This window comes from Camelina sativa, chromosome 10 (genome assembly GCF_030686135.1).
Source record: "Camelina sativa cultivar CO46 ecotype springtype chromosome 10, ASM3068613v1".
Classification (NCBI taxonomy): domain Eukaryota; kingdom Viridiplantae; phylum Streptophyta; class Magnoliopsida; order Brassicales; family Brassicaceae; genus Camelina; species Camelina sativa.
In genome coordinates, this window is record NC_141889.1 from 22,363,206 (window position 1) to 22,387,191 (window position 23,986).

Genomic DNA, 23,986 nt, shown 5'->3' on the forward strand with positions numbered 1-23,986 from the left:
GTTTTTCCAATACATATAGTTATACCTAGATATACTAGTTTTTCAAACCCAAGCAGTTATACTATGTTATCCTAGTATTACAAACCCAGAAAACATGTTTTCCCTACTTCTACATGGTCAACCAATCGGTACTACGTACCATTGCCTCGGTGGAGTCGCCCGAATCGGTCTCTCCCAATGATGAGTCTGAATCTACTTCTTCTTCGCCATCGAGATCAGGCTTGGTCTCTTCTTCTTCGTCGTCACTTCCGACATCCTCTTCGTCTCCCTTCTCATATACTCCCGCAGTCTCTGAGCCAACTCCCTCATCCTCTTTACCACTGCTTTCGACTTTGTCATCATCATCTCCATCACCAATCGCAGGGAGATTCGCAGGCTAAGAAATCTTCGCCGGCTCCGAATTTTGTTCTTCCTCAGCAATTTTACTCTTCTTAGTTCACCTCGTCTTCACCATTTTGCTAAAAATTCATGAGTGTCCACAATCAATCAAACAACACAACAATTAAAGCCTCCAATTAAAGTGAGCAAAGGATCTCTCGTTTCTCTTAGTATCCTCTAGTTTTTCACGAAGAGAGAGGAGGAGACAACCGTTTGGAATTAAAAAAAATAGTGGAGTAGATAGATCCGATTGGGTTTGTGGGTCGTTTGTGGGTGAGGGAAAAAAACCTAGGTATTTTGGTAATTTCTGATTTTTAACTAGGGTATGGTTGTAATTGTGTTTGTTTTCGATTTTAAAATAAATCAAAATAAAAAATGTTTTGTATGGGGGAGTTTTCAGATTTTTATTTGAAATTTAGGGACTCCTCAGACGATTCCTCTCAAATAACATATAAATAGAAGAGCTAACTATATATTCAACTGGAGTCAAAACTATGACCTTGATTTATATGTCCCTGAAAATAAAATTTGAAACATATTTCCCTCCAAATCAAAATTTGAAATTTTTTTAAAATGTAAAACTAGATGATATTTTTTTAATACAAAGGAGTCTTTCACCTATATAGGTGCTTTAAGATTTTAAGTCATTCATCATGCAAGTTTTCTTAATTAAAACCTAAAGAAAGCCTATTTTTTATGGTCTTTCAGCTAAATGTTGAAAACAATAACATTTCCTTAATTAACTAAAAATAGCTAGGCTTAGAATAAAAGAGAAAAAAGTTGTTTTACCTTTTTTGACTGAACAAAACCAAACCAAATCAGTGCATGGAAAAGTTCTATAGATCCAAAGGATTCGATGGTCCCTCTCGAATATTACTCTATCTCAAGATTTGAGAATGTATGTTTCTAATAAAAAGATGTGTCAAACTTTCATTTTTTATCTTAAAATAACTTCTTGTTGACTTGTCTGCCCAGTTGCTTTCATAACTTATAAGGCGGCTCTCTTTTTCTATCAACCTTATCTATGAATCAATGGTTTTGCTTGTAGCATAAGTGGTCCTATGATTGACTTTGACCTTAAGAAAAAAGTTCCATTCCTTTTTTCTTGTGGGTTATATGCGATTTGTATCATATTGTTTTGTTTTCTACTAAACTAAAACGATGGAGGTTGCTTCATTCGATCGTGCGAGTGAGCTTAAGGCTTTCGATGAAACGAATACGGGTGTGAAAGGACTCGTAGACGCAGGAATCACACAGATTCCACGCATTTTCCATCACTCATCTGCCAACCTAGCAAGCCCTAAATCCCTTCCCTTAGACTTGCTACATCTCGAGACGATCCCAACGATCGATCTCGGAGGACGGAACTTTGACACCGCGATCGAACGCAAGAACGCGGTTGAAGGGATTAAAGAAGCAGCGAAGAAGTGGGGTTTCTTCCAGGTGATCAACCATGGAGTTTCACTTGATCTTCTTGAGAAGATGAAAGATGGAGTTCGTGGGTTTCACGAGCAATCTCCACAAGTGAGGAAAGAGCTCTACTCTCGCGATTTGACCAGAAAGTTTCACTATTCAAGTAATTTCGATCTCTACACTTCTCGAGCAGCAAATTGGAGAGACACAGTTACTTGTAACATGGCTCCAGATCCTCCGAACCCACAAGATCTTCCAGAAATTTTAAGGTATATCTATGAATCCATATCTTTAACTTGATGTGCAAGTCAGCAAGTGTAATCTCTCTATTCATTTCTATATATGGCGAATTGTTTTAGGGATGTCATGATAGAATATTCAGAGCAGGTGACGAATTTGGGTGACTTTCTCTTTACGCTACTATCAGAAGCTTTAGGGTTGAACCCTAATCACCTCAATGACATGGACTGCTCTAAGGGTTTGGTGATGGTTGGCCATTACTACCCACCGTGTCCAGAACCTGACCTAACTTTAGGCACAAGTCAGCACGCAGACAACTCTTTCCTTACCGTCCTTCTTCCAGATCAGATCGGAGGCCTTCAGGTACTTCGTGAAGGGTACTGGTTCGATGTTCCTCATGTTCCCGGAGCTCTAATCATCAACGTCGGAGATCTCCTACAGGCAAGTTTGCTCAACCAAAACATTGTTCCACAATTATGCACAAGTATCCATATAATGCTAGATTTGCTTAAGTGATCGTCCTCTTGGTTCAAAGGTTTTTTTGTCTTTTTGGGTTTTAATGCAGCTTATAACAAACGACAACTTCATTAGTTTAGAGCATAGAGTACTGGCGAACAGAGTAACTAGAGCTCGGGTCTCTGTAGCATGTTTCTTCACCACTGCCTTGAAACCGAATCCTACAGTATACGGACCCATTAGAGAGCTTTTGTCTGAAGAAAACCCTCCCAAGTACAGAGAGACCACCATTACAGACTACACTGCTTTCTTCGTTGCCAAAGGACTTGACGGAACCTCTGCTTTACTCCACTTTAAAATATGAAACATTGTGAGCTACTACTTTCATACATATACGACTCATGATATATTTTAAGATGTTGGAACTTGGAGTGTGAACCACATGTAGAAATAATAAATTAATATTGTTATTTCGGTTTGGTTCAAATAAAGGTGTAAATTTTTAAACGATATTGTTTCATTATAGCCTATAGAAATGATTAAACCATTACACTGTATGCAAAGTTTAACAGATCCAAAAGGATTCAAATTTCAATGGTATCTCAAGATCTTGAGAATAACAATCAGTTTGTCTAGTAAAGAAGAAAGTTGTCTATTTTGCGGAAGAATGGTGTGAGATCCATTTCCTTGGCCGGAAGCTTCTGAAATGGAGGCTCCAACCATGTCGGAGAGATGCCTAAACCCTACTTTCCTAAGATTTTTAGTTCATTGTTCATTCATGATCACAGAGTAAGCACAATTACACAAACTGTAAATAGCTGATATAGATAATATGGGTTAAAAATTATTCGTTTCCCAATAAAGGCCGAAGGTACAAGCACCTGAATAAACAGTAATCTAATTGTTATCTTAAAATTTTTTAATTACTAGCAATTTTTATGAACTAAAATTATATAACTGCGGAGATTTTGATACAGAAAAAAAAAGGCAAACTTTGTTTCTTTATTTGATGAATTGAATTGAATGAATAATTTCAGATAAAAGTGTGAGATTTTGAAGAGAAAGGAAAGACTTTGGTTTGGTTGGTCTCATAGAGAGAGAGTGAGAGACTAGTTGAAGCAAAGTGTGAAAATACATATGCAGTATATGATTTGTGTAAAAATTAATGTTGAGTGACTCGAGTCTTTAAAATATAATTAAATTAAATCGATGACGTAGTTTTTGTATGTATTTTACCAAGGATCTTAATAACGTCATATTTTTGTTTTTTTGTTTTATTTGTTTATAAATAAAAGTCTAATAACGCGTTTCTCCTTACCAAAACAAATAGTGCAACCGGAAAAGAAGAAGAAACAGAGTGAAACTTTTTTATAGACACACATGAAAAATTGAAATAATAAAAATGCAACATATCTACTGATGACACCATATTGTTTGTATGAGATATCTAAAGAGTTGACTCATCAAACGTTTGTTTCTTTGGCTCTGTGTCCTCAGGTGGGGAAGAAGGAGATTCCAGTGAAAGCTGAATTTGTGGTGGTGGTGGGTTCTTTAGAATTGAAAGGTATCGAGGTATCCGTGGTCGCCAGTTCGTATACTCAACATCAACAAAGAACTCAAAAGCATGCTTATACTAGGGTGCTTATACTAGAAGTTTAGCTAGCTCCCATCTGCTTAGAATGCACTATAGGTCACTTGGTCGGGACTATTGTTGAGCATTGAAAATTTCGTCTCAACGCCTTGAGTTGACATATGTGTTTATATTAATCATACCGCCAATCAAGCAAATCATGTTACTTGTCACAAAGGCTATTGGCTTATATTTAAATGGCCAGTTATATTAGTAGAATTCATCAAGTTTTTTGGACAGAGTAATTCTCCCTCCAGGAGCCGGGTTATACAAAGCTCAACACAAAAGCAGTATATCAGAGAGGCTGAAAAAATTAGAAGTAATGTCTACTAAATTTTCATTTAATAAACTATTATTTGGTGTTAATAGTTTTTAACACCTTAATTTTTTAACTTAAATCAAAGATTACATAGTTATAAAGTAACATACAAATACAACCAATACTTAAATATAATTAAAAATCAAAAAAGTAAAATAACATGATGCATTATGTCTGATGTAAGATTTACACACTAATGAATACTATAAAAATCCTTTTGAGTAAGCAATTTATCCGATTTTTATTTTATTTTCCTATTATTATTTAATAATTTAAGTTATATTTACAATTACTTACCTAAAAGTAAGAAAAAAGCAACTTTAAAATATTTGTAAATAAAAATAGTCTTGATTTCATAACTCATATAATCATATTTTTCTTAAAAAACATAAATTCAATTAATATATTCATTATCTTATTAGATAAAGTTTGGTTTTGAAAGTTAGTCATTAATAAAATTTTGACATGTGTCAAGTTTATATCAATTTGAGATTTTGACATGTGTAAAAGTTAATATTTAATAGGACGGATTTGAAAATTACAACAAAAAACAAAATATTTTGTTTTAAATAATATTAATAATGAAAAATATAATTATCAAAAAATTATAAATGATATTTTTTTAAAAATAATTATAATTTAGGATATAATTTGAAATTATAACATTTATTTTTAATTTTAAGTTATTAATTCTACAAAAAAAATAGAAATGAGATTAATGAAAATATACAGTTAATTATTAATTCTAAATTTAATAAATACTCACTTCTATATAAACATAAATCGTCTCATATTATTCATTTAACAAAATAATGTATTCAAAAATCTTGCTTTCAACTTTGTTCTATTGGTAAAACTTTTTTAATGGAAAGGTAATTTTTTCTTATTTTTATTTTTCTAAACCAAAATTTTCTCCTACTTTATCCTTTTTCAGTTTCGAATAGGTAAGATTAATATGTGCGTCTTCTTATACTAATACTGTATTTTTGAATTTAATGTAGTATTTTTAGATTGTTTTATTTAATTTCTCTTTTCACCTTTGAATTATTTAGGATTCATATATTATCTTGATTGTAATTTTCTATTATTTATATATTAAGGTCAAATTAATTTCCTTCTAATTTCCCAACCTTGATTGGTTGGTCATAAACCCTTTCTGTGCAAACATAATTGTTACCATTCATTCAATCTCAAATTGAGATAAGGAGTAGAAGCTCATCAAACTAATGGTTAGATAAAATAGGCTAATCAAACATAAGCTTACAACAAAAATAGATAGATAGATCGAAAAAAACATAAATTGTTGTTGATAGATTCCTAGGAGTTCCGAAACTGTGACACCCTGGTTTGCAGATATGTTTAAAAGAATTGATTTAACCACCTATGTCACCAAAGTGCACTTATCTTTTCGATCACGAGTCCTGAGAGAACTCCAAAGTTAATCGTGTTTGAGGTGGAGTAGTTTAAGGATGAGTAACATATCGGGAAGTGACTGTCAGAACTGTGCGAGTGAGAACCAAACACAGGGAAATATCATATGATGATTTGTAGGGTCAGTAAACAAGTATTTAAAGCCACCCAGATTTAACAGATCGGCCGTCGGATATAGATGGGCCAGGAGTAGATGTAGGGCCCACTAAGGAAGTTGGTTCCATGGAAATAGGCCACTAAGCAAGGTGGCAGTCGGGGCGTTCCAGAGACAAATGCTACATCATGGTGTGAAGAACACTTCCACAAATACATTGAAAATTTAACATTAGTTACTATCAAAAGATTTTGCGACGTTAGAAAATGGTCTTTAGTTTCATTGGTTGTTGGAGAAAGCCATTTTGAGATAGCTAAAAGACGTGAACATATTCTCTCCATACATGAGGAGGCCAAAGCAAAGGTTCTTTTTATGGTGGAGGAGGTTGGACACAAGGTTATCTCCCTAAGGGAAGAAGGTGGAGGAGGTTGGACGCAAGGTTATCTCCCCGAGGGAGGAAGGTGGAGCCAAGGTTCTCTTCATGGTGGAGGAGGTTGGAGGCAAGCTTCTCTCCATAGGGAAGAGGGCAGAGTCGAGGTTCTCTCCATGGTTGGTTATACACTATTGTGATGATTCATCATTGATTATACTATGTAATATATTTTTTATTCAAAATGTTTTTTGAGACAACAATATTAGTATTTAAAAACACTATGTAAAAGTGAAAGTAAAAAGACATAATAGTTGGCTTAATGTGTTCATACAAACATTTTCTAGGTGGTGGTAAAGAATATATTTGTAATATACAATATATTTAGGTGTAAAAAATACGCTTTTAATGGTAACATACATAAAAGATTTGTAAATAGATATAAATATGTATATTATAGCAAACATAAAACTTATAAATAACGTAAACCAAATTTTAATATATTTTTGTAAATTTTAATGTAATTTACAAAACTTTAAGTCCGCATAACGGGCAGGTCCTTATCTAATAACTAATAAAATATAAATTATACAAAAATGTAAATATTCTAATAATATATTATTTAATTGTTATACTTATTAGTTTTAAAATTTCATTGATTTAATTTGTATACATACTTTTATAAAAATTAAGAAAAGTTAATTTAAATTAGTTTATAAATATATACAATTAACAAGTTGTATATTAGTTTATATATGCAGTGGAGAGTTAATGCATGCTTACATTATTTAAATTATCAAAAAGATGTTGTATGCTGATGTGTAATCATCGTCAGATGTTTAAGTTATTGGTGATGTGTGGTACATGGTTGGGTGAAGATTTAATTTTAAAAAAATTCATTTTGTTCTTTTTGTTCCTCTTTTCTGTCTCTCTTTCATGAATGCAGCGAAGAGATTTGTTTCAAAATTGGAACAATAATCGGAGGAGAATGAATCGATATTTGAGACCGAGACCATCATGATGAAACCCTAACAATTCGGTGGTCACCATCTATGAATTTAGTGAACCAAATCCAGAAAACCTTTCAGGTTTGTATCTATCGATTCTTGTAACGCCCGCGAACCAAAACTCTGCGTTTTGGGGATGGGTGTCGATCGACACTCATGTGGTATCGGTCGACACCACTTATTTCTGGTTCGACCAGATTGATTTAATTATCGATTTGGACCGGTTTGGTTTAGGAAAAAACCATTGAACCGAGATATTTAAGTGGGAAAACGACCTAGGTCGTGTTTTATTGTTGTCTTGGTCGCCGTTTGTTGTTTTTGAGAGAGAAAGAGGAGAAAACAGTTTCTAAGAGTTCTTGTGAGAGTTTGTGAGTTTTGAAGGCGTTTTTGGAGAGATCTTGCTGTGAGAGTGAAGATCCAAGGTTAGGAACGTGGTGGGAAGGTTTCTGTGGTGGTAACTTCATCGTTTGGGCTTAGATCTCATTGTTGGCTAAGGTGAGTGCATGACCATGGCTTATCTAAGCTAAGATTTCTGTTTCTGTGATATTGTGTGTTGTTTGGTTGTTGTTTTGGTTGTTTGTGAGTTTTCGTAGCTCCTGAGGCTAGGATTCATTCCTGGGATTGTGTGGGACGAAGAGGAGAAGTTTGGAGGCAAGATTCGAAGGTTCTGTTCGAAGGAAATCACTGCTCGACAGTGGTGTCGGTCGACACCAACGCGAGGACGGCTCGGGAACTTAGCGAGTGTCGATCGACACCGAGTGGAGGTGTCGGTCGATACCGTTAGGCTTTCGGGGGTGTCGAGCAGGTGTCGGTCGACACCCAAGTGGTGTTGGTCGACACCAGATATCCAGTGTCGGTCGACACCTTCTGGTATCGGTCGATACTCTTCTGACAGTAACCGGATCGTGTCGGGTCACTTGTTCATGTTCCTGGTTTGTTTTATTGTTGTTGTTTGTGGTTTGAGAGATCTTATTGCTTGTGTGTATAGCCCAATATATGGGAGGATTGCCTCACTGAGTATTTATCAAATACTCATGCATCTCAATTTGTGTTTGTGGTGCAGGTAAAGGCAAAGTGTGATCGTGGAATCAAGGCAATGAAGAGGAAGATGTTCTAGGGACTCGATTGATTGTTGTCTGGTGTTGCTAGGTTGCTAGAGTTGAGTCCTAGAATGTTCTTAGGATTGCTGGTTCTCTGGTTTATACTGTTTGGATCATTATTTTATGATTTGGAATTAATGTTGGTTATTGGATTATGATTGGTGAATTATTGGTTAATGGTATTGGTTATTTCAGCTGTTAATTGTGATTGTGGTTAGGTGTCTAGTGGGTATGGGACCACTAGTCATAGTTATTTATTATTATTATTTTTAAAAAAAAAACGGGTCAGGTCGTTTCAGTTTGGTATCAGAGCCCTTACGGTTCTAGGTTTGGGTTCATTAGGTTTCTGTTGTGTTGTCTGGGATTGCATGTCTTGATTGATTATGTGAGTTAGTCAATTGTGTGTGGCATGGAGTCCTAGAACATCTTCTTCGAGCCTACATTGTGATTCCACTGTGAGTTTTGTTTTTGTGTTCTGTTTATTGTGTGCTTAGCCTTCTGCTCATGGTAGTGCAGATGGCTAGAGAGGATGTTGTTGCTGGTCGTGGTCATGGACGCGGACGTGGTCGTGGTAGGGGCAGAGTCCCAGTGGTTAGTGAGACTGCGGACCAGAGTGTGACAGCAGAGGGTGTCGGCGAGTTGCAGGGTGTCCACAAGAGGGATTCCATGAGTGTGGCCGGAGGGGGCGGTGTTGATGCTCCAGTAGCCGGTGATGTTAGGGCCCCAGGTGCAGGTGTCCCAGTTGGTGGAGTCCCGGGTGTCGACCTTGCGGGTTTGCTGGCACAGTTGTTGGAGCGGTTGCCACCTGTGGCACCGGCTCAAGCTCAAGTAGTGCCACCAGTGGTGGCAGAGGAGCGGCAGCCAGTGGCTGCGGATGTGGGGGTCCATTCTCCTTATATCAGCATGCCGACAGAGATGGGCCGTATTGGTACCGAGCGGTCTTCGGGAGGTATAGATCCTACCGCTGTGGATGTGTGGAGGAGAAGTGTGAAACGTAACTTTCATACTTTGAGGTGCTCTGAGGGGTTTTGGGTGGACATTGGGGTTCACTATTTGACTGGTGATGCTCAGTTGTGGTGGAGTTCTGTGACAGCCAGGAGAGTGCAGAGGGAGATGTCTTGGACTGACTTCGTCTTGGAGTTCAACCGCAAGTATTTCCCTAGGGAGGCACTGGACAGGTTGGAGGTGCAGTTCTTTCAGCTAGCTCAGGGGACTCGGTCAGTGCGGGAGCTTGACTTGGAGTTTAGTCGACTTCTGAGGTATAGGGTCGGGATATGGAGTCTGAGGAGGCTCAGATCAGGAGGTTCTTGAGGGCCCTACGTGATGACTTGAGGGTTCACTGTAGGGGCGGAGTTATGCTTCGCGTGCAGATCTGGTCGAGATTGCAGCAGGGATTGAGGAGGATATCCGGGCACAGTCAGTGGCGGCTAGCCCAACAGTCCAGCCTAGTAGGGTTCAACATCAGGGAGGTTCTAGCAAGGGCGGTAAGCCTGCAAAGGGAACCAAGAGGAAGTGGGAGGCTAGGCAGACGTCGAGTGGTGCGAGTTGCTTCAGGTGTGCTACACATGAAGTGCCCCGTCGAAAGCAGATCATGTGTGCTGCTATTGCAGGGAGACAAGGCATATCAATCCCTATTGTCCCAAGTTGTAGCCGGTAGCAGTGACAACGTTGCAGCTGGTGCAGCCGGGAGGGCAGCAGGTGGCACGGATTGAGCAGGCGCCACGGGTTTACACAAATGTAGAGACTGGTGGGACCAGTGTTGGGGCGATCACAGGTATAATCTCTGATATTTTATCTTTGTGAATTCTTAGTAAGTTCGGATTTTATGTTGTCCTGTGATACAATGTTAGGTTCTCAACACATGAGGTTTGTGTAGGGACCTTGTTGGTGGGCAGGTTTAAGTCCTACGTTATGTTTGATTATGGAGCTACTCATAGCTTCATTATTCCGGAGTGCGCTGAGAGTGCGGGTATCGTGGGGGATCCCGGAGAGCGTACAGGAGTTGTCAGGGTTGCTGGAGGCAAGTTTCTGAGGGTCATTGGTAGAGCGAGGGGTATCGATATTCAGATCGCGGGAGAGTCTTGACCTGCGGATTTGCTTATCAGCCCAGTGGAGCTGTATGACGTTATCCTGGGGATGGACTGGTTACATCGGCATATGGTTCATCTGGATTGTCATCGGGGTAGAGTGGAGTTTGAGCGTTCATGAGGGAAGTTGGTTTTTCAGGGGATTAGACCGACTTCAGGGAGTCTCGTGATCTTGGCCATTCAGGCTGGGAAGATGATCGAGAAGGACCGTGAGACTTATTTGGTTACTATATCTATGCCAGAGTCAGTGAGGGAGTCTACGGTTAGCGGTATTCAGGTTGTAGAGGAGTTTGAGGACGTGTTCCAGTCGTTGCAGGGATTACCACCTTCTCGGTTTGATCCTTTTACGATTGAACTGGAACCAGGGACGACACCGTTATCAAAGGCTCCTTTCAGGATGGATCCAGCAGCGATGGCAGAGCTGAAGAAGCAGCTAGAGGATTTTTTGAGCAAGGAATACATCTGTCCTAGTGTATCACCATGGGGAGCGCCGGTATTATTCGTTAAGAAGAAGGATGGGAGTTTCTGCTTGTGTATTGATTGTAGAGGTCTCAACCGGGTCACTGTGAAGAACAAGTACCCTCTTCTAAGGATCAATGAGTTGTTGGATCAGTTGAGAGGTGCTACTTGGTTCTCCAAGATAGATCTGGCGTCGGGTTATCATCAGATCCCGATAGATGAGGCAGATGTGAGGAAGACTGCTTTCAGGACGAGGTACGGGCATTATGAGTTTGTGGTGAAGCCGTTTGGGTTGACTAACACACCAGCTGCGTTTATGAGATTGATGAACAGCGTGTTCCAGGAGTTTATGGACGTGTCTATCATCATTTTCATCGACGACATCCTGGTTTATTCTAAGAGTCCTGAAGAGCATGCAATGCATTTGAGGGCAGTTCTGGAGAAGCTGCGGGAGCAGAAGTTGTTTGCTAAGTTGAGCAAGTGTAGTTTCTGGCAGCGTGAGATGGGTTTTCTGAGTCACATTGTGTCTGCAGATGGGGTTTCTATAGATCCGGAGAAGATTCAAGCTATCAGGGATTGACCTAGACCACATAATGCCACGGAGATCAGGAGTTTTCTCGGGTTGGCAGGGTATTACATGAGATTTGTGCAGGGGTTTGCGAGCAGAGCATGTTCTATGAATAAGTTGACGGGTGGTGTCGGTCAACACCAACGCGAGGATGTGGTGACCAATGTGGTGTCGGTCGACACCGACGCGAGGACGGCTCGGGAACTTAGCGAGTGTCGGTCGACATCATGTGGAGGTGTCGGTCGACACTGTTAGGCTTTCAGGGGTGTCGTGCAGGTGTCGGTCGACACCCAACTAGTGTTGGTCGACACCAGATATCCAGTGTCGGTCGACACCTTCTGGTATCGGTCGACACTCTTCTGACAGTAACCGGATCGTGTCGGGTCACTTGTTCATGTTCCTGGTTTGTCTTATTGTTGTTGTTTGTGGCATGAGAGATCTTATTGCTTGTGTGTGTAGCCCAGTAGATGGAAGGATTGCCTCACTGAGTATTTATCAAATACTCATGCATCTCAATTTGTGTTTGTGGTGCAGGTAAATGCAAAATGTGATCGTTGAATCAAGGCAATGAAGAGGAAGATGTTCTAGGGACTCGATTGATTGTTGTCTGGCGTTGCTAGGTTGCTAGAGTTGAGTCCTAGAATGTTGTTAGGATTGTTGGTTCTCTGGTTTATGCTGTTTGGATCATTAGTTTATGAATTGGAATTAATGTTGGTTATTGGGTTATGATTGGTGAATTATTGGTTAATGATATTGGTTATTTCAGCTGTTGATTGTGATTGTGGTTAGGTGGCTAGTGAGTATGCGACCACTAGTCATAATTATTTATTATTATTATTATATTATTAAAAAAAACGGGTTAGGTCGTTTGAATTCTTTTCTTAATTATTGAATTGAGCTTTATATTTTGTTGGTGTTTCTGTTTATAAAATAGATTTTAATCCGCGGTACACCGCGTGCTTATAATTTTTATTATTATTTATATATTATATTTTATTTGTTTGTTAAATAATTTAATTATTTTACACAATCCTAGTTAAATCAACTTAATTTTATATGTCAAATATTCTAATATTAATAGTGTTTACAAATGATAAAATGAGGATTTAACCCGTGTTAGAACAAATTTAATGATATTTTATAATTCCAACATTTCCTCTGTATAACCCATCTACTATATAACCATATTATATAGTAGTTTAGACTTTTTTAATTTTACATATTCTTAATATTTTAAAATTATATTAAGTTTATATATATTAACCAGTGTTCAAGAAAGCGCTACGCGGTATGTGGGCGGTGACCCAGCGCCTAGCGCCTAGAACGCCTAGTCGGGGTTTAGACGTTTTTAGGCGGTTTAGGTGTTTACAATATATAACATTATATATATGACGTTATATATAAAATTAGATAAAAATATATGTTAAAAAATAAAATATAATAAATCATAAACTTAAAATAGGAAAATGCATTTATTTAATTTAGATTAATAACATGTTCATTTATAAATATGTATATAAATATAAAACTTAAAATTTTAAATATATACAGTTATTTTTTTCCACAAAAAAAAATAAAAATATATACAGTTAAAAAATTAAAAATATATATTAAAATAATATTATGTAATTTTAGGCGGTTCACGTGGTCGTCTAGGCGGTTGCTGAGAGCCTAGCGCCTAGACGGCGCCTAGGCGGCCGCCTAGACCGCTTTCTTGAAATATTTCAATAAATGTGAATCGAAGTTCTTCACGTTAAGAATCAAAACTCACATGTTTTGGAAAACAAAAAAAGAATTAAATTATTGTTTTCTTTGTTTGCAAAAGATTCATAGATAGAATATCTTCCATACACAATAGAAGGTGTGATTATTTATATCATAGTTTCTGTTTCCATATTGATTGTGCTGTATTTTTTAGTTGGAATGATATGTAAAATATTTAGGAAACAAAATCTGAAGTAATGATATTTTTAGAATTTTTTTGGGATTAAATTTGTAAATAAGTTTTTTAAAAAGTACAAATAAAAGGGTAGAACCCAAAATGTACTTCGAAAATGTATACATAGATGGTTCTGTTTTTTTTTTTTTTTTTTGATTAGAAACAGAGGGATTTAAGAAACTTTTGAGTACCTAATATATCTGGATTTGCGTTTATTGCAGTATGTTGATTACTGAGTTGTTTGGTGTTTTGTTATTATTGATACAAGTTTTTTCAAAGATTCGAGTGTGGAAGAGCGAGAGCTTTCTGAGTTGTTGGTGTAGTATCAGGTCTTTGATGAAGTTTATGTAATTGGTTGAAGTTTTTTTTCTGCGTGTTCATTCTCTCAAACACAGAGCATGAATAGATTCGAAATCCCCACAACCAGAGGAGTAGCGTGAAGATCGATGAGGTGAACTTGCGAATGGAGGGTTTAATGAAGGCGTTTGCACAATTGGAGAAGATAATGAAGTCTCACATCGATGAGATGTTGACGGTGCTGAGACATAACCAGGTATATACTCCTTACTCGTAACCAGGCCGTAGTGATAGGGTTTACAGGTTATAGACTTATAGTAATAATGATAATCTTGTTACCGAGGCTGAGAGAGATGCCAGTGTTTGAAATATTTTCATCATTATGGTGGTAGGATTTTTTGTGTAGAGAGGTTTCTTTGTATGAGCTTTAATAATCACTGTTATGTAATCGGTTTCTCTTGTATGAGTTTTAGTAATCACCTTGGTGTAATCGGTTGACTGTTATAAATTTTCATGAGTTTTATGTAATCAGTTTCTTTTGTATGAGTTTGTGTAATCACTTTTATGTAATCGGTTGACTATTTTAGGCTCTTATAATATTATGAGTTTGTGTAATCACTTTTATTGTGTAAACACTAAACAAAACAATAGTATGGATGCAGCCGCATAAACGGCCAGGAAATTTAGTTATTACTCTATTTGCAAAACATCCAATATTTAAACAAAAAATACCATATAAAATATAAATAATAATAAAAATTATATGCACGCGATGTACCACAGGTTAAAATATAGTTTAAACGAAAAATCTATTAGGGTTCTATAAAACTAATTAATGAACACATGTCACATATCTAATAATTCAGTTAATATAAAAAATGAAAAAAAAATATAACTAAAATAATATATACATACTTTTTTCTTTATAAACTGTACCGTTTGGAGGTGCTCTGAGATTTAAGTCATTTATCATGCATGTTTTTAATTAAAACCTCAAGAAAACAATGACATTTCCTTAATTAACTCAAAATAGGTAGGTCTAGGTTAAAAGAGACAAAATTTGGTTTTTTTTTGTCTAAACAAAACTAACCCAATATAGAGACACAAACCACCGTTTCAGAGCTTTCAAATTAAGTTATACAGATCCAAAGGATTCGATGGTAGCTCTGGATCACTCTATCTCAAGATTTGAGAATGTATCATTTTTCTAATGAAAAGATGCGTCAAACTTTGAATTTTTGTCTTAAATAACTTCTTGTTGACTTGTCTGCCCCAGTTGCTATCAACCTTATCTATGAATAAATGGTTTTGCTAGCTTGTAGCATAACTGGTCCTATCGTTGATTTGTACCATAATATTGTTCTATTTTCTACTAAACAAAAACGATGGAGGTTGCTTCGTTCGATCGTACCCGTGAGCTTAAGGCTTTCGATGAAACGAATACGGGTGTGAAAGGACTCGTCGAGGCAGGAATCTCACAGATTCCACGCATCTTCCATCACTCATTTGCCAATCTAGCAAACCCTAAATCGCTTCCCTTGGACTTGCTACATCTCAAGACGATCCCAACGATTAATCTTGGAGGACGGATCTTTGAAACCGCGATCGAACGCAAGAACGCGATTGAAGGGATTAAAGAAGCAGCAAAGAAGTGGGGTTTCTTCCAGGTGATCAACCATGGAGTTTCACTCGATCTTCTTGAGAAGATGAAAGATAGAGTTCGTGGGTTTCACGAGCAATCTCCACAAGTGAGGAAAGAGCTCTACTGTCGTGATTTAACAAGAAAGTTTCACTATTCAAGTAATTTCGATCTCTACACTTCTCGAGCAGCAAATTGGAGAGACACAGTTACTTGTAACATGGCTCCAGATCCTCCGAACCCACAAGATCTTCCAGAAATTTTAAGGTATATCTATGAATCCATATCTTTAACTTGATGTGTAAGTCAGCAAGTGTAATCTCTCTATTCATTTCTATATATGGCGAATTGTTTTAGGGATGTCATGATAGAATATTCAGAGCAGGTGACGAATGTGGGTGACTTTCTCTTTACGCTACTATCAGAAGCTTTAGGGTTGAACCCTAATCACCTCAATGACATGGACTGCTCTAAGGGTTTGGTGATGGTTGGCCATTACTACCCACCGTGTCCAGAACCTGACCTAACTTTAGGCACAAGTCAGCACGCAGACAACTCTTTCCTTACCGTCCTTCTTCCAGATCAGATCGGAGGCCTTCAGGTACTTCGTGAAGGGTACTGGTTCGATGTTCCTCATGTTCCCGGAGCTCTAATCATCAACGTCGGAGATCTCCTACAGGCAAGTTTGCTCAACCAAAACATTGTTCCTCAATTATGCACAAGTATCCATATAACGCTAGATTTGTTAAAAGAATATTTTTTGGTATTAATATTGCAGCTTATAACAAACGACAACTTCACAAGTTTAGAGCATAGAGTACTGGCGAACAGAGCTACTAGGGCTCGGATCTCTGTAGCATGTTTCTTCACCAGCTCCATGGGACCGAACCCTACACTATACGGACCCATTAGAGAGCTTGTGTCTGAAGAATACCCTCCCAAGTACAGAGAGACCACCATTAGAGACTACAATGCTTACTTCAATGCCAAAGGACTTGACGGAATCTCTGCTTTGGTCCACTTTAAAATATGAAACATGGCGAGCTAGGTACTATTTTCTTACACATTTACGTCATGATATGTAAAGATGTTGAGATGTGTGAACCACATGTAGAATTGATGAATTAATATTGTTATTTCGGTTTGGACGTCCAAATGAAGGTGTGATCTGATATGGTTAAACGATATGTTTCATTGTGGAAAATTAAACCATTACAGTTTATGCAAATTTCTACAAATCCAAAGGACTCAATGGTATCTCAAGATCTGAGAATGTCATTTAGTTTCTCTAGTAAAGGTTCTTAGGATTTTGATGTTCTCTGAAAATCCGACAAATCCATCATGTCCTGTTTCCGTAACACCTTGCTTTGAAGATCGGTCCAAAAATGTCTTTTCCAATTGAGAAAATAAATGAATCAGCGAGTACATCTATCTCTAAGAATAACTAAATGTGGAATAAACTATTGATGTACGGAACGGTATTTTTCTCGTCATGTATCTAGTCAGAAGCATCAATCTATATATGTTGAAGTGGCACCATTATGCACATGCCATCAATCAATAAGTATGCACTATAATCATGTCTTTATCTAACCATCTTTCTTACATCAAAATTCCCTACGAATTAGGACTTTAATTATAGTATCTACATATGATTTCTATGAACATATTACCTACAAATATTTTAAGTATGTTGTATAGAATAATCTAAACTAGGTAATAACCCGTGCTGGGCAAAATTGTTTACATGTAAATCCATAAAATGGTAATATGGATTTAATCTCTGGTATAGTTGCTCTCTGTTTCAACTTATTTAGTTTATAAGGATTTATTTCTTTGTTTTTGTTCGTTACTAACTATAGCCGGTATTCAATAATGGTTCACTTGAAATCCGGTTTTTCCTTGTATACACTAACCGACCATCATTCTTTAAGGGTTCCCGGTTGGGATAATTAAAATTAAAAATCTTATACAGTTTGTAAATATAAATTATATTACGACAATTATTAAAAATAAAATATGAACCAATCAAATATAATTATGATAATGCATCAAATATTCTGGAAAATTTTCTTGAAGACATTCCTTGTTTTGCTTTGAGGTTTTTCTTTTGGATGAGTTATCAAAATTTTCAACCCTAACTTAGAGCTCACACAAGACATTGCAACATATAGTTGACCATGAGAGAAAATAGGTCTTGGCAAATATAATCCAACATTTGAAAGCGACTGTCCTTGGCTTTTGTTGATAGTCATTGCAAAAGCAACAGAGACAGGAAATTGCCTACGCCTCATTTTGAAAGGCAGTCTTGAATCTGATGGTATTATTACCATTCTTGGTAGGAGAACTGTTTTTCCAATTCTGTACCTGTAATTATGGAACGGTATATTTCTTTGAGATTAATTTCTTAATTATATAGGAGATTATACTTAGAATTAAGTTGTAAAAGTCATACCAGTGATTATTCTAGCTTGTAGAACATGGTCTGCCATTTTTATAATCTGAAGTCTAGTTCCATTCATTAGACCACCATGTGGATCAATATTGAGCAATAACACCATTGGACATCCAATTTTTAAGCGAAGAGCATGGTTTGGAACACCAAAAATTCTCATCGTGTTTAAAGAATCTGGGCTATATGCTGGGTTTCCTGCCAATCGTTTATCAGATGGGTCTAAACTATCTGCACTTAAATAAACCCTTTCTTCTCCTACCAAATACAAAAATAGAAGAACAAAAAATTACTTTATTTTTAAACTAAATAAAACAAAAGTATAATATAAGTTTATGAGTATTGAAATACTTACCATTTAATCTTGATAGCATGTGATCATTGATAGAGTTTGACATCATCATTAGTTGGACAAAAAATAACTCTGCTTTGGAATTAACTTGCAACATGCTCTGAGGCATAAGAATCTCCATAGACTGCATTAATGATGGATTGTATTGGAGAGTTTGTTTCAGTTATAAGCAACTCTTCTGGGATTTCAATATCAGCAACACCATCATTCGGCTCACTAAGCCTACCTTCACCTACATCTAGAATCCATTTAGAAAATTCTTCAATTTTCAGCGCCTCTTTTGGACTAATGTTCTGCAGCAGCCTCATATTTTTCGTTAGGCATAAAAGTTTACAATGTTTCCAAAGGTAAGATGAATTCAAGGATGAGTTTATTATTTGTTTTCGACCAGCGCCAACAATAACCAGTAGAATCTGACAGAAATTACCACCAAATGATCTTCCCACCAAAAGGTTTATCATCAGGATTACACATTATATCTTTCAGGCTTCTATCCAAAGTTTCGAAGCAATATTTACTCATCAGAAGACCTTGACATGTTGCACATAGATGTTAATTTCATGAACATCTAGAGGAATACCAAATCTTGAATGAGTTATTCTTCCGCCTTCTAACAAAAGAGATGCTATACCGCTAGATGCTACGTTTAAGACTTTGTCTCCTCTTGATCTGATCGCTGCAGAAATTACTTTCCAAAGGAATGTTTTACCAGTTCCTCCAAAACCATATAAGAAAAAAACTCCACCTCTGTTTTGTAAAACTGCGCCTATGATATCATCATATACCTTCCTTTGCTCTTATGTAAGCATATGCAACCATTCATCATGATTCTTTTTTAAGTCAACTTGATTACAAAATCTTCTCTCATCTCCTATGAGCTGGTTTAAAACTGGTACATTCTCATGTCGTAGCTGGGGTAGTTTTTTAAAAGACTTTAAAGAACTACCATTCCTTAACAATTGTTTGTTGATCTCTGTAAGCAAAGTATCTTTCTTTCCTCATCTGTTAATGTGAGTTCTGCAAGAATAAGAGTGTTACTCATAAATTATATTGATCCATAAAATCAAATAAATGGTGACAAAAAAAAAAGGTTTAAAAACAGAACCTGATCGCTTCAATTTTTTTTTTTTTTTTACGTCTTAATATATCTTCAGATAATAACTCTCAAGTATCTTCCCATACAATATGAGACATACTCAAAACGGCTAATAGTAGCATCCTCACAAACATTATACGAACATACTTTGGAGAACACATGAAGGATGCTTCTTTGATACTTTCAATGTATTCTTTGTCATCATCTAACAACCCAAGAGCATAGCAAGCTTCAAGATACGTTTTGTGTATGACCCCATTCACTGTTTTGATGTCATCAAAACTGGTCTGACCTCTTTTGGAATTAAGAAGAATCCTCAAATGATATGCATCGTCTATGATTGGAGGAACATAATTAATTCTCCCTATAGCGAAAGCTCTTGTTTTCCTCTTGTAAAAAGCTTTATCCTTACCATCCCAAATATACCTGCTTGGTGTTTCTTCGTATAATAGCTCTCGAGCCTCCACATAGCCTCACATGCAGAAACATATCTGTGAAAGAGAAGTATTTTTTATTAGGTTGAATCATAAATTAGAAAATGTTTTATTTTTGAAAGATTGAAAATATACCCGCAATCAAAGTAATCTTGTATTTCGTTTTTTTGTACTGTCTTATTCTCTTGGGCAAGTTTCTTCTTAGGATCTTCAACTACTTATTTTTGGTGAGGTCCAACAGTGACAGTAACTCGATCATTTCCTTTGTGTACATACTTAAATAAGTACTTAACTGATCCTGTTTGGTTGCACCACTCAACATTGATATGAGCATGATATTTCAAGGACAAAGCACGATTGTAAGGAACCACATATCGATAAAGCGACCATCCTTTCTTCTTCTATAAACAGGGTATCCTTCCTTGTCAATATTTGTAGTATCAACATTAGGTTTAGGAAAAAACTTGGAGCAACTACCCTCCTCCATGGGAGAGAACGGATTCACGCTTCCGCATGGGCCATGAATCATACACTCTGATATTATATTATAGAGTTCTGGATCTTTTTCCTTGTCTGGAATTTCAGCACAAATAATTTTATCAATCTCATCGGCAGTTGAGAACTTACATTTAGCATCCATCCAGACGATTTTATGAGCATGTGGGAGACCCTTTTTTGAAACTCCACAGTATACATAGCTGCAATTCCATGAAAATATTGAACTATAAGAAGTCGAGATGTTAAATTGTTAAATAAAAAGAAAAACAAAGTGACATATGATCGTGGTAAAACTTTTGTCAACTACTCATCATTACAAATATTATTATTGTCAAATTTCAAAAACGTTTCACAACTTATTCACAAAATATTTGACATGTAACAAATTCATCAAAGCAACATCTAATAAGTAACCACGTATAATTTTACTCTATGTTTTACCATTAAAAATATGTTCTTATACCCAAAATTATTTTATTGTTAAAATATGCTCTTTATCACCACCAATAAAATGTCTTCTAAACAAATTAAACAAATTTTATGTTGCTTTACTTTTGTTTTGGCATAATTATAGTTATTATAATTACTAAAATTGTTTTGTGACATAATTTCTTTAACCATGAAGTTTTTTTTACTCCAAAGATATTTTGGATGAACAACTGGTGAAAATTATCTACTCGATTACAATGATTTTATGACTAACTCAATAAAAGTTGAGAAATTGAAACAAAGCTAATATAATATAATGAAAATAATAATTTGAAAATTATAATCAGGATGGTACATATAAGTCTTAAATAACTCATATACACAAAATAGACACTTTATATCCAATCCAAAACATGACAAATGTTATAATCACGTTAAGGATCAATGACCTATTTACTCTTCAGAAATATCCAATTGTACCAAAACAACTTAAAGCTATGACCTCGTCTCAAATATTTTCGAATCATAAATTCACAACTTATTTTTACCCGAATCAAAAGTTCACATATATTTCTCTATATACCTTATTTAAACGGTTTACGAACCTAATCTGATAGAAAACCATATAAATCCGATTTGAAACCAATTTAAAAATGGTATACCGTTCCAACTTCCCAAATTTGAAACCGCTTCTCAATTACTCGATCAAACAGTTCTTGTTTCAGTACCGGAATCATCAACATTATTCAGAAAAGACAACTCTAAATTTTGACCAAAAACATCAACGACCGACTTATCTTCCAAACTTATAATGCTACTAACTGTAGAATCACTTTTGGAACCTCCATCAGTGTCTCTATCCACGATTAAATTAGCGGACTTATATACTTCGATTTCATTTCATTGCCTCTCATAGTTTCCATTAAAAACCTTGCACGAATCAAAGACCCACGTAATAGATCGACAAAATTATATCAGGAAAAAAATCAAAGATCAAAGCTTTCTATATAAACATGTAATGTTATGTAGATATAATGTTATTTTCTTAATTAGCTGTCCTAATATGTTTCAAAAATAATAATTTTTTTGACATAACTTATGTTATTCTTTTTAAATGTGTTATTCACTATTTATTTATTAACAATAATATACATGCTTAGTGAATTATTTTTTTGTTTATACATGTCAAAATCTTATTGAGAAAACACGAATAATATAAGTAACTTACAATGAAAAATAGATTAGTTTTGTTTATTTTTTTTTAGATATAAACATGTAAATTTTATTTAGATTTGATGTTATTTTCTTAATTAGCTGTTTTGAAAAATAATATTTTTTTGACACGTGTCAACATCCCATCAATGTAATTGACACGTGTCATGATCATGTTAATGACTAATTTGAAAATCCAACTTTATATAATAAGATTTTTAATATAATAAAAATATTAGTTCAGACTTCAATTCAAGCTTTTTTTCCTAAGACTGCCAATTGGTTTTTCACGATCTTCGTAAAAAAAATCAAAGATCAAAGCTTTCTATATAAACATGTAATGATATGTAGATATAATGTTATTTTCTTAATTAGCTGTCCTAATATGTTTCAAAAATAATAATTTTTTTTGACATAACTTATGTTATTCTTTTTAAATTTGTTATTCACTATTTATTTATTAATAATAATATACATGCTTAGTGAATTAATTTTTTGTTTATACATGTCAAAATCTTATTGAGAAAACACGTATAATATAAGTAACGTACAATGGAAAATAGATTAGTTTTGTTAATTTTGTTTTTTGATTTATTTTTTTTAAGATATAAACATGTAAATTTTATTTAGATTTGATGTTATTTTTTTAATCAGCTGTTTTGAAAAATAATATTTTTTTGACACGTGTCAATATCCCATCAATGTACTTGACACGTGTCATGATCATATTAATGACTAATTTGAAAATCCAACTTTATATAATAAGATTTTTAATATATATAATAAAAATATTAGTTCAGACTTCAATTCAAGTTTTTTTCCTAAGACTGCCAATTGGTTTTTCACGATCTTCGTTTTCTTCGCGTGTGCCTTCACAAATCTTGTTGCAGTACTTAGTGTCTAAAATTGGCTAACCATAGAGACATAAAATTCATTTATTTATTTATTTTGTGCAAACAAAGACATAAAATTTAATGTGTTAGATTATATATTATAATTATACGACCAAATATGGATGGCACATAATATATTTATTTTAACATATAGTGGTTGAGAATCTTTATAACAGTGAAACTTTGATATGTATGACAGATAGTATATTTATCTTAGTTGTTTTATTTTTAATATAATAAGATTACAATTATCTTGTGTTTTGTTTTACTAATCTTAATAACTCTGATTTTTAATCGTTAAAATTGACATGTGTCACGATCTGATGAACTTTCTAATTTTAATTTTTAATCGTTAAAATTGACACGTATCACGATCTGGTGAGTTTTTAATTTTGATCTTTAATCGTTAAAATTAATACGTGTTACGATCTGGTGAGTTACTAACTTTGAGAACCAAAATTTATATAATAAGATTAGGTTTCTTTGACATTGACCTTAAAAAGAACTTGTCTAAACAGAAATAAAAGCCGTTAAGAAACTACATCTTGTCAAAGTTTCTACAATAACCACAATGGACCAATGTAGTTAAACAAGAAAATGAAAACCTGCAGGCGCAATATTAGAGAGTGTTTCCATATATAGGATTATGAATATAATAAAAAGACTATCTTCTATACAACCCTATAACCTTCTTAATTCTTATCATGGTTCAACTTTTTGATGCAAAGTTTCATATCCAACCATTCACTACTACGCAATAAAATCTGAGAGCTCAACATGAAATTCTCTCGAGGTGTTTTAAAACTCAAGAATCATCTTCACCTTTGGTGATTCGTAAGTGATAATATGTGTCCAGCCACAGTATAGGAGAGATGATATGTGAACTGTCCTACTTCTGGAAAAGATGGTGCAATGCAGCCTAAAGATAGTGCAATGCAGCCATAGTATAGTCCCATGTTATACTCACTTTTGATTAATACATGGTCCCTGATGTACATTTGGGCGCTAAAGAAATTCCACGACTATACCTATACTATACATGTATCTTTGCTAGTAACTTTGAAGGTGGTGGATCGAAAACCTATAGGATTGTAGAGATTTTTGTATAAGCCAGTGTATGTACTATAAGAGGATATCTAGAAGATATGTAAATCTTCCATAATCAAATAAATGATTTGTAAATATTCTATATG

The 23,986-nt window shown here is 35.3% G+C and overlaps 2 protein-coding genes and 1 pseudogene across 2 annotated transcripts; 2 read left to right on the forward strand and 1 right to left on the reverse strand.

Moving 5' to 3' along the window:
- The first annotated feature begins 1,398 nt into the window (after positions 1-1,398).
- LOC104719460 (1-aminocyclopropane-1-carboxylate oxidase homolog 3) lies at positions 1,399-3,034 on the forward strand. The gene is made up of 3 exons (XM_010437397.3): positions 1,399-2,060; positions 2,151-2,472; positions 2,597-3,034. Exons 1-3 carry the CDS (start codon positions 1,540-1,542, stop codon positions 2,849-2,851), a joined length of 1,098 nt encoding a protein of 365 aa, XP_010435699.1. The 5' UTR covers positions 1,399-1,539; the 3' UTR covers positions 2,852-3,034.
- Positions 3,035-14,898: 11,864 nt separating this feature from the next.
- Positions 14,899-16,655, forward strand: LOC104719461 (1-aminocyclopropane-1-carboxylate oxidase homolog 3). Its single transcript, XM_010437398.3, has 3 exons — positions 14,899-15,694; positions 15,785-16,106; positions 16,206-16,655. The coding sequence occupies exons 1-3, from the start codon at positions 15,174-15,176 to the stop codon at positions 16,458-16,460; spliced, it is 1,098 nt and encodes a 365-aa protein (XP_010435700.1). The 5' UTR covers positions 14,899-15,173; the 3' UTR covers positions 16,461-16,655.
- Positions 16,656-17,478: 823 nt separating this feature from the next.
- On the reverse strand, positions 17,479-20,457 carry LOC147937180 (uncharacterized; annotated as a pseudogene).
- Positions 20,458-23,986: the final 3,529 nt, after the last annotated feature.